The following is a 10501-nucleotide window of genomic DNA, read 5'->3' as shown; positions in this document are numbered from 1 at the left end:
AAAGAAAACAAACAAACAAAAAATTGTACTTTTTTGATGTAATAGTAGATTGTGATTTGATGTTCTCATTTCATAAGAATAAGTTGGAGGGTTTGCTTTTCTAAATATGTTAGTTATGTTTTTTCTGATATATTTGTCCACTTTATAGTTGTTGAGAGAGGTAAAGTCTCCCACTACATTTGTGGTTTTTGTCCATTTCTCCTTATGTCTTCTGTAATTTCTGTTATATATTTATAACTGCAGATATTCATAAGCATTATGCTGTGTTTGAACTTGCACCTTTTGGTATTATAACATCCTTCTTCTTCTCACTTGATATCTTTTTAGAAAACTGAAATTCCTCCCTGATTAATATTAAGTTTAGGACTGTTACTTTTTCATTTTTTGTTTGGATTTTACTGGTATTTTCTAAGTTTCTGAATTAAGTGTTTGGGTTTGCATTTTGTCTACCTCAAAAAGATAGTTTTACTTGTAGCTCAGTTTGAAAACCTACTAATATGTAAGTTAAGCCCTTTGCTTATATGGACCAAATAGATCAGATTTAATTTTGTCATTTTTTCTTATTTTTATCATTGTTCAAAATTACTTTAAGATAATCTATTTTTCTGAAATCCACTCAAATTAGGATTTCATCTCACAAACTCCACTAACTAAAACTGGCCTTGTCGATGTTACTAATGACACTCATGTTGCCAGAAATGTTAATGATATTCTCAGCTTCATTTTGGCTGAAGCCGTAGCAGCATGTGACAAGGCTAGCTACTCTGTCTTTTTGAAACATTTGTTTTTAAATTTCCTTCTGACATAATACTCATCTCTGTTTTACCCTTCTTCACTGATTCCTCTGCCATATCCCACTTTCTTAATGTTGGGGAAAATGACCCCAGAACTCAAGCCCTGAGTTTCTTTTCTCCTGTATTTACTTTTGCTTCTGAAATGAATTCATCTGGCCTCAAAGTTTTCAATGCCTCCAATGTGTTGACAGTTCTCATGTTCATACCTCAAGTCCACCAGTCTCCTGGTCTTCAGACTCATGGACTGAACACTCTATCCCATATCTCTACATAGATAACTAATAGAATCCCAATCTTATCATGACCATTGATAACACCAAACTCTTGATTTCTCCAACCAATGTGCCCTGTCTCATACTTTCCTTGGTTAATAAATAGACACTTCTCTGAGGAGAATATACAAAGGGCCCAGAGACACATGAGAAAATGCTCATCAACACTAGCCATTAGAGAGATGCAAATTAAAGCCACAATGAGATACCACTTCACACCTGTGAGAATGGCCATCATAAAGAAATCAACAAACAACAAATGCTGGCTAGGTGGTGGAGAAAAGGGAACCCTAGTGCACTGTTGGTGGGAATAAAGACTGGAGCAGCCACTGTGGGAAACAGTATGGAATTTCCCCAGAAAACTAAGAATAGAACTGTCTTTTGATACAGCAATTTCACTGCTGTGATTGTACCCTAAGAGTCCTAAATCACTGATTCAGTAGAACCTATGCACACCAATGTTCATAACAGCATAATTCACAATAGCCAAATGTTGGAAGCAGCCTAAGTTCCCATCAGTAAATGAGTGGATCAAAAAATGATGGTACATTTACACAATGGAATGCTATGCAGCAGAAAGAAAGGAGCTTCTACCCTTCATGACAGTATAGATGGATCTAGAGAGCACTATGCTAAGTGAATTAACCCAGGAGGTGAAACACAAATACCATATGATCTCACCTATAAGTAGAACCTAATCAATAAAACAAATAAATGAGCAAAATAGAACCATAGACTAGGAAATAAGAAATGACCTGACAGTGTCCAGAGGGAAGAAGGAGGAAAATGATGAGGGAAAGAAGGGGAAAGGGCAAACAAAGGAACATGAATAGAGTACTCATGGGCGTGGACATTGGTGGGGGATTGACTGTTGGAGTTGGGGGTGCAAGAGTAGGGGTGAGCAATGGGAAAAAAGTGAGACAACTGTAACTGGACAACAATTAAAAAGTAAAAATACATAATGAATGTGACTGCAACCTCCTTAATGCTCCAGGAAACAGAAAAACAAAAAACCAGAATAAAACAAAATTGAAACCATCCTTGACTCTTAATTTTATATCCAATCAAAGAGCATATCCTGTTGGCTCCAGTTCTGTGTATATCCAGGATTCTTTGACTTCCCACGACCTTTGCTAATGTGCTATTTTCAGCTACCATCTCTTGCCTAGACAACCACAATAGCGTCCTAACAATCTCCCTGATTCCACCCTGTTTTTACTCTGCTTTCACTCTTGCCATTGTGTAGCTTATTCTCCACTCATCAGAGATAAATTTCAGCTTAAAAAATACACTTATTTTTTTTAGAGAGAAAGGAACAGAAGGAGAGAAAAAGGGAGAGAAACAATTGATGCAGGAAAAAACATCAACTGGTTGCCTCTTGTACACACCCCAACCAGGTATGCAGGCATGTGCCTTGACCAAGAGTCAAACTGCCAACCTTTTGCTTTGCAGGATGACACCCAATCACCTGAACCACACTGGTCAGAGCCAGAGCTAAGGGGATGGGGGAGAGAGATAACAGGAGAAAGAATGGGAAGGGTCAAGTCAAAGAACGTGTATAAAGGACCCATGGACAAGGACACCAGGGCGGGAGGCGGGGGTCAGGGCAGATGATATAGCAATGGGGGAAAATGGAAACAATTGTAACTGAACAATAAAAGTAATTAAAAACTACATGTCAGATTATTTTACTCCTCTTTTCCAAATCCTCCTGTCCTTTTAGAAAATAAAATTAAAAAGCAACACACTGGTTTTCAAGGCCCTGGATGATATAGTTACTAGTGACCAACTCTGTGATCTCACTTTTCATTCCTCTTCTTAACCCAACTCCACCACCTTCTCGAGGTTCTTTGAACAATCCTGCACTGGAACCTGTGTCCTCGTTGCCATGGTGCTGGCAATGCCTCCCATCCCCAAGAACTGTACAGCTCTCTCATGTCTCTGTTTGAATGTTACCCCATCAGAAAACCCTTCCTGAACACCTTATTAAAAATAATACTACTCTTAAACAATAAATATTTGCTGAATGACAGAGTGAATTCCTAGGTAGATCTGGGGTTTAAGCAAGGTTTCTACCTCTTATGCCATGATACTAAAAAAAAAAAACGAATAAAATGAAAGAAAAATTAAAGATAATCCCTTAGTGTTTGAGTTGAAATAAGTTGTTTATTTGCTGGGTGGATCCTGTTTTGTGTAGCGTGAGTGTGCAGCCAGAAATGTGGAGTTTGTGAAACCCTCTGCGGTGGGTAGAGATGTAGTTCCATTGTTAATTCTGTAGAGTTCTGGCCACACACATGTAAGCAGAGCACATGCTCCATATGGGGATGAGATAAGATAGAGGCCAGTCTCTGTCATCCTATTTTTTCTGTTTGCATCCTTTGTTTCTTGCACGCTGTAAGCTGTGGTAAATATTTCTCACCATTTAGCATAATGCTTACAGCACTTTTGGAAAGAAGCAGTGTGGAATTTGGATCCAAGGGAGGAGCTGTCTCTGGGTCAAAGCCTGGGACTTTTTGATGTAGTCTCCAGTTGGAACATAGAAAGCTTTATTTTATACTTGGGAGCAACGATACCATATTTAATCCAAAACTTTAAATTCTACACCTATTCCTGTGAGCTATGTTGTAAAATTACTTATACAGCTTCAATTGTAGCTTTCATAATTTTAAACAAAGATTATACAGTGCAAAGTAGTTACTGTAGAAATGTCTGTTTCAAAGTAAAGTGAAACATATTAGAGTTTAAAATATCATTTAAATTGTGAAATCTCTATGGAGGAACTCCATTTATATGGCAATGTTCCTAGTAATGTCCTGTTTAAGAAGATGCTCAATACACTTGTTGATATAAATGTATTTAATAATCTGGTCTCTATTTTCAAGACCAGTGCCTTAACCACTTAGCCATCATGCTACAATAATCTTATTTCTATTTTAAGACAACATTAGCTTGATATTGTGAATTCAATGCCATTTACTAATATATATCACACTTGCCATTTCACCAAGTGACATACCTTCAGAGCTGATAAGTGATTACACAGTGAGTGTCATTTATTCTGATATTTCAAACTATTAATGTAAACTACCAGTAGCTCTCACAGGAATATACTTTTATTATTCTGAATGTGGAAGATTAGATTTATTTAAACCCTAAAGTTTTAAAGTTATTTTATATATGCATCATCAATAACTGCAAGGAAGTCTCACGAGTAAAGGGAGGAGAATAGAGGAAATAAAACTGTCACCAAGATGGGTGTGTTGCATTTTGCAAACAAACACTATCATAATACAAATGTCTGAAGAGAAAAATACTATTCATTTTACAAGGTTTTATTTTTCTAGTGTACTTTTTAAAATTACCATTTAGTCCCCTTATACCTCCCTCCCCCACCCCCGCAATCACCACACTGTTGTTCTTGTCCAAGGGTCATTTTTCTTTTTTTGCTCAATCTTTCCACCCCTTAACCTACCTTCCCTCCTTAGCTGTCATCCTGCTCTCCATCTATGAGTCTCTCTCTATTTTGTTGTTAGTTCAGCTTGTTCATTAGATTCCACATATGAGTGAAATCGTATGGTATCTGTCTTTCTCTGACTGACTTATTTCACTTAGCATAATGTTCTCCAAGTCTATCCATGCTGGCACAAAGGGTAAAACTTTCTTCTTTTTCACAGTCAAGTATTATTCCATTGTTTTATCTACTCACCTACTGATGGACACTTGGTCTGCTTCTATATCTTGGTGATTGTAAATAATGCTGCAATTGCATAGGAGTGCTTATGTTCTTTCAAATTAGTGATTTGTGTTCCTTCTGATATATTCCCAGAAGTGGGCTGAATGGCTCAAAAGGTTGACTCATTTTTATTTTTCTGAGGTATCTCCATACTGATTTCCATCGTGGCTTTGCCAATCTGCATTCCTACCCACACTGCAGAAGAGTTCCCTTTCTCCACACTCTCACCAGCACTTGCTGTTTGTTGATTTATCAATGAAAGCCATTTTGACAAGTGTGTGATGACCATTTTATCGTTTTCAAAATAGTGGTTTAACAAACTTCCTCCATTAGCTTCTAAATTTGGCTTTTACCTCCCCCCGTGGTTACCCTTTCTCTTCACTTATATTTTTGTGAGTAAAAATTATGAAAGACTTTTAAATGGTTAAAATAACTTTAATGCACTATAAGCAATTAACACACTGTAAAAACACATATACAGAGGATGCCTCATCTCCAAATGAACTTTTACTAATTGAAGGTATTTTGTTTTTCAGATATTCCAGTGGAAAATAACATCAGGGAAATTGAATCCAATTTAAATGTCATTTTAATTCATTGGCAAGCCTTTATTCCATCTTAATTTAATTATTTCATAAACATCTGACAACAATTATTCTTCCAGACTCTATTCAAATCTTTCACTGAGTTGTATCATCATATATTGTAGCTCTATTATAATATTAAAATACTGTATTTGATATATATTGCATTCCTATAGTTTTTAAAATAGCCTGGAACACTTCAAAAGCTATATATCTTCATATATCATGAGTCAGAAAATCAATATTTTAATAGAGAAAAAACTGTAAGATTAGTGAATTGGCATTTTTTACAGTAGGAGTTTCTTAAGTTTTCTGGGTTAGAATGCAAGTTCATCATCAAAATAAAAAGAGAAATGTGTCAAAAATACCTATTAAAGTATGAAACACCAAGTTCAATAAAAAACAGTCTTGAGTTTGTTTTTTAATAAATATTTTATATCTTATCATAGATATCTCTGTTAGTTCTCAAACTTCTGATGCTGGCACCTGGTTGTCTTTAAAATATTTACCAAATATAAAATTCCAGACCCCATTTTAGTATAAAATCAGCCCAGACACAGTATCAGATATTAAGATGCATACATTGTTACATTATGTATTTGTTTTAAAAATCTTTCCTAGATTGCATGTATGTGACTTGAGGCTATAAAACAGAATAACACAGTATTTACAAGCTCATCTTTCACAACAATTTTTTTTTACAAACTTCCAAGGGAATAAGAAACCCTATATCAATTAATATTCTTCATGTCAAACTTGCTAATTTGTCTACACAGTAGAAATGGAAGGGGCAAAGTGTTTATTTACAGATGCAGGGAAACCAATTCCCTGCCAGTTACGGAGTGAGATAGGAAAGCAGCAAGGGAGGAAAGTAACTGATAAGGTTTTTTGAAGTATCAGCCAAGATGTCTCCCTAATTATACCAAAGTAGGATTGCATGGCACATATGCTACTTATTAAGTCTCACAAATGGATATGGCACAGAATGTAAGTGTGATGTATCAGCAAATGAGTACCCAATAGGAATTCTACTCAGTTGCCTGTCTTATGAAGGAGAGGGTAAGTTGACAGGAATAATTAACTTTTTATCTGCTCCATTTGAATGGGTAAGTACAACAAAGGTTAGAATATGCTGAGCAAAAAAAAATCAACTTCACCAATGAATATAAGATAAAGTTTTTAAGTAAATAAATGAAAAGCTAATTTTCTCTCCAAGTCTATAGGTCTTTGCTGGGTCTCTAGGCAGAAAAAGTTGATTCATGCCCAATATGCATATGAAATTTTCAGTCTAATTTATACATGAATGCATGCAGTAATGTCCTAGAATGGCTTCCTCAGCCAAAAGAATTGAATGTGGTAATCTTTTCCTATTTCCACATTCAGTGAGATCAAGTTGGTAGCTTGAAATCAGCCATGGTAAGACTATTTACACCATAGAAACTGGCAAGCATCACAAATAAGGGTTTTTCCCCCCAGAGAGCTAGTTGTGAAACATTGACCAACAAACTACTGAATTCACGTGAGACTTTCTTTGTGGCAATCAAGAAGTTCATTTAACACTGAAGTCATGGATCTAAGCCCTTGAGTTAGGAGTGGCACAAAATAGTTACACAATACGGCCTCTATTGTAAAATATAATCATTTAACTTCTCTGGTTTTAAGACAATATTTTCAATATCATGGATGCTTTTTCCATTTAAGTGTTCACTGGGAAAGTCATGGCTGTAGCCTGTGCCCTCGCTGATGGTGGACACCGTGTAGGATGCACTGCGAAGAGCGTCGGAGTGGGAAAAGCTTTTTCCAAATTGAATTTTATATTGATTCCAGTTTCTTCTCAGAATTGCTTGAACCTGTCAATCCAAAAACAAAAGAAGAAGAAGAAGAAGAAGGAGAAAGTACAGGAGCAATACATTATTTACAATGAAGACACTATACAATAAAATAAGTTATATATTGTAAAAAAAACTTTTAAACAAGGCATTAATATTAATTAGTGAACAATAGTACATTTCAAACTTAATTTAAAAATTAAATTGAATGAATAATCTTTTTTATTGAAACTACTCCGTACTTTTAGTTTCTATTAATATTTTTCTTTCCATACCTTATTTTTAAAACTTTAATGTTGAGTATAAATGTATTGTTGTAAAACAATAATTAATCCAAGCCCACTTATAAACATTTGTGTGCAATATTGGATTTTATATCAATATCTTTATAAATAGAATGAGAGGATGAGTGAGAGTATGAGAGAAGAGAGCCAAGAGACAAAAGAAAAGTAGAGGTATAGGAGTCGAAATCAATGTCGTCAGCAGCAGCAGAAGCAGCAGCAGCAACAAACTTTTATCGAATCATTATCTTACACCAGGTATTGTGTTACGTTCTGGTGTAAAACACAGAGCAGGGTGTTTGTCCTCAGGGAGCTTAGTAACCGGAAGGAACAAAGTATTGAACAGATAATTACAAATGAAACGAGTACTGTGAGAAATGATATAGGTCATAAGAAGTTGACTTTGGTTTTAACTGAACATAAAGACACTAGGGTAATCTTTATACTGAGTCAGTGAGGGCAAATGAGAATATACAAATACATTTCAAACTTGACAAGCTGGGCATTTCCAGGTGTCTGATGAATGAGGAGACTGGTGTGGTGGCCATCTGTTTCTAGGTTACAAATCTCTAAGCCACATTCCTGTGGCCTGATCTTTGTCTCTCCAAAGCATCTATAGCTTTAAATTGTCTTCTTCAAGCTCTCTACTGCTCTTTGATCTGTTCATGACTTCCATGAAGAGAATCTGAGCATCTAAAGGCAAATCTGCAGAAATGTATGTGCTATAAACATGCTAATGCAAGACATGTTTAACTTTTTACGAATTATATAAAATTCTTCAATTTTTTACTCAGTCTATTCATGTGTATAAGTCTATATTAAATTTGAAATGGGGCTGGCTAATTTTCATCTTTTCATTTTCTTGTTTAATAGGTCAAAAAACCTTCATTCTCCTAATTATAATCTCTAGCCATAAATCGGTATTCCTGGGTTGTGAGTAGCTCAGTGGGGATCTTCAAAGTTCTGTTAGAGTCACCTAAACTCTGTCACTTAAAATTTCATTTCATGTTTGAGCATGTAGGAAAACAGAAGAAACAAATATAGAGTTAATGAGTTTTTTTAGTCAGAATTTAAAATGAGTTATTTCCAAGTAGTTTCTCTCTATTCTATAATTCACAAATTATGTAATGAGAAATGCAATACATTGGTTTTAAAAGTTGCATTGTGATTAAATTCAGAGCTTCAACACTTTCAAGGTTATTTCTTTTTTAAAAAAATTTATTTATTTATTAAGATTTTATTTATTTATCTTAGAGGGGAAGGGAAGGAGAGAGAGAGAGAAATATCAATGTGTGGTTGCCTCTCGTGCGTCCCCTGCCGGGAACTGGGAACTGACCGGCAACCCAGGCATGTGCCCTGACTGGGAATCGAACCGCAATCGTGTGGTTTGCAGGCCCGCACTCAATCCACTGAGCCACACCAGCCAGGGCTCAAGGTTATTTCTTTATGTGTGCTAAGTACACTTGAAAAAATAATTTTATAGTCATATAATTTTATTAAATAAAATCATTTATAAGACCATAAACGCAAATGTCATGCAAACAATTATACTTTATTTCCCTTATTGTTTAATAATATATTTCTAAATTCTTCAAATAATCTTTTTAAATTAAGGTAATTTAAAAAATAATCTTTTCATATGTAATATCTTCAAGAACATAAGCAAATGACAAATGAAATGGCTTTAGAGTGTGATTTTAAAATAAATATTCAGGGATTTAAAACAAAAATGACTATATAGCCAATTATCTGTATATTTCTAAAGGGAATTGTTTTGGACCCAGATTTTTATGCTAATTAATTTCCTTACGCTTGTTACTAAATGATGGACTGACTGAAGATGTACACCATATACACACACACACACACACACACACATATACACGTATATACATATATACACACACACACATATATATAGTGGTTGAAAGGAAGTAGAATGTAACTGTGTACAAAATATTCTACATAAATGTTATGAAGAAGCTGGCAGGAAGTAATATTTTAGCTGTGAATGTAGTATTTACAGTCTTAAAACGGAAAGCTTAAACTCTAAAAGCCAAAATGGCTTTTGAAAAATCTGTTTGCTCTTGAACTGTGTTGATTAAGATCGTCACCCTGTTTCTTCCTGGCACTTAAATCATCAAACAGCAGCAGCAGCAGCAGCAGCAGCAGCAAGGAGCCGTGGACATCATTTCCTGAGGGGTGGGGACTGACTGAGGTTAACAATGAGCCTAATTAAAACCCACAGGCCTTGTAGATATCAGTTGTGTATGTCATCCTCTATAATAATGTAATTTTTTTATTTGCTTCCTTTAATATAATATCACACGTGTTCAACAGAATTAATGTGGCCACATTTAATGTCATTTTAATAAGAAAAATTTAATGGTGAAAGATAAGGAAAGTTGCCATTGGAACGGAAGGAAGATAGCCTGATGTTATTGAAGATCTTAAACTGTTGTTCATTATTTTACATGACTGTTATATAAATTACAAGTCCAACTGTTTAGAATGTAACATTACAACTTTCTATACCCCTTAACACCTTATAGGAAAACAACTCTATACTTCTAAGCTCAATCAATTAAAAGATATTTAATAGAGATTAATTACAAAAATTCTACTTAGTTCTCATTATGGAATATGAATTCTGTTATTCTCAACAAAATTTTATTGACTTTGTGACCATATCTATTCTTAGGTGTTGTTAAATGTGCTCCTTAGACCCGGAAGGGCACTTCTGAGGCCTGGAGTCCCTAGTTTACACAGACAGTGCACAGTTTTTGTCTGCATGGACTAGAGATGAGGTGACTGTGGCCGGAACACTTGTCAAGGCACAGTTATTTAACTAGTGAGAATTACAAATAGAAATATTTGGCCTAAAAGCAAAATAAATAAATTGTGAGAGTAAAACAAAAGCACAGATACTAAAGTAAAGCAAGCTATCTGACCTGGTGTGGAAAGTGAGAGGAAACTAAACCTTAATAAATGATTTTAAGAAGTACATG

The 10501-nt window shown here is 35.1% G+C and overlaps 1 protein-coding gene across 6 annotated transcripts in view; it reads right to left on the bottom strand.

Moving 5' to 3' along the window:
• Positions 1 to 5370: 5370 nt before the first annotated feature.
• Positions 5371 to 10501, bottom strand: part of CALCRL (calcitonin receptor like receptor) — a 90097-nt gene continuing 84966 nt past the window's right edge. For all 6 annotated transcript variants that reach the window (XM_037043789.1, XM_037043790.1, XM_037043793.1 and 3 more), the window contains one exon: positions 5371 to 7233. In XM_037043789.1, coding sequence (XP_036899684.1) covers positions 7006 to 7233 — 228 coding nt within the window. In that variant the 3' untranslated portion in view covers positions 5371 to 7005. The remainder of the gene's footprint in view (positions 7234 to 10501) is intronic.

The sequence above is a fragment of the Sturnira hondurensis genome, unplaced genomic scaffold (genome assembly GCF_014824575.4).
Source record: "Sturnira hondurensis isolate 20B ecotype Veracruz unplaced genomic scaffold, ASM1482457v3 Scaffold0004136, whole genome shotgun sequence".
Lineage (NCBI taxonomy): Eukaryota > Metazoa > Chordata > Mammalia > Chiroptera > Phyllostomidae > Sturnira > Sturnira hondurensis.
Note: the sequence above shows the minus strand (reverse complement) of the source record. Positions and strands in the feature narration are given on the sequence as shown.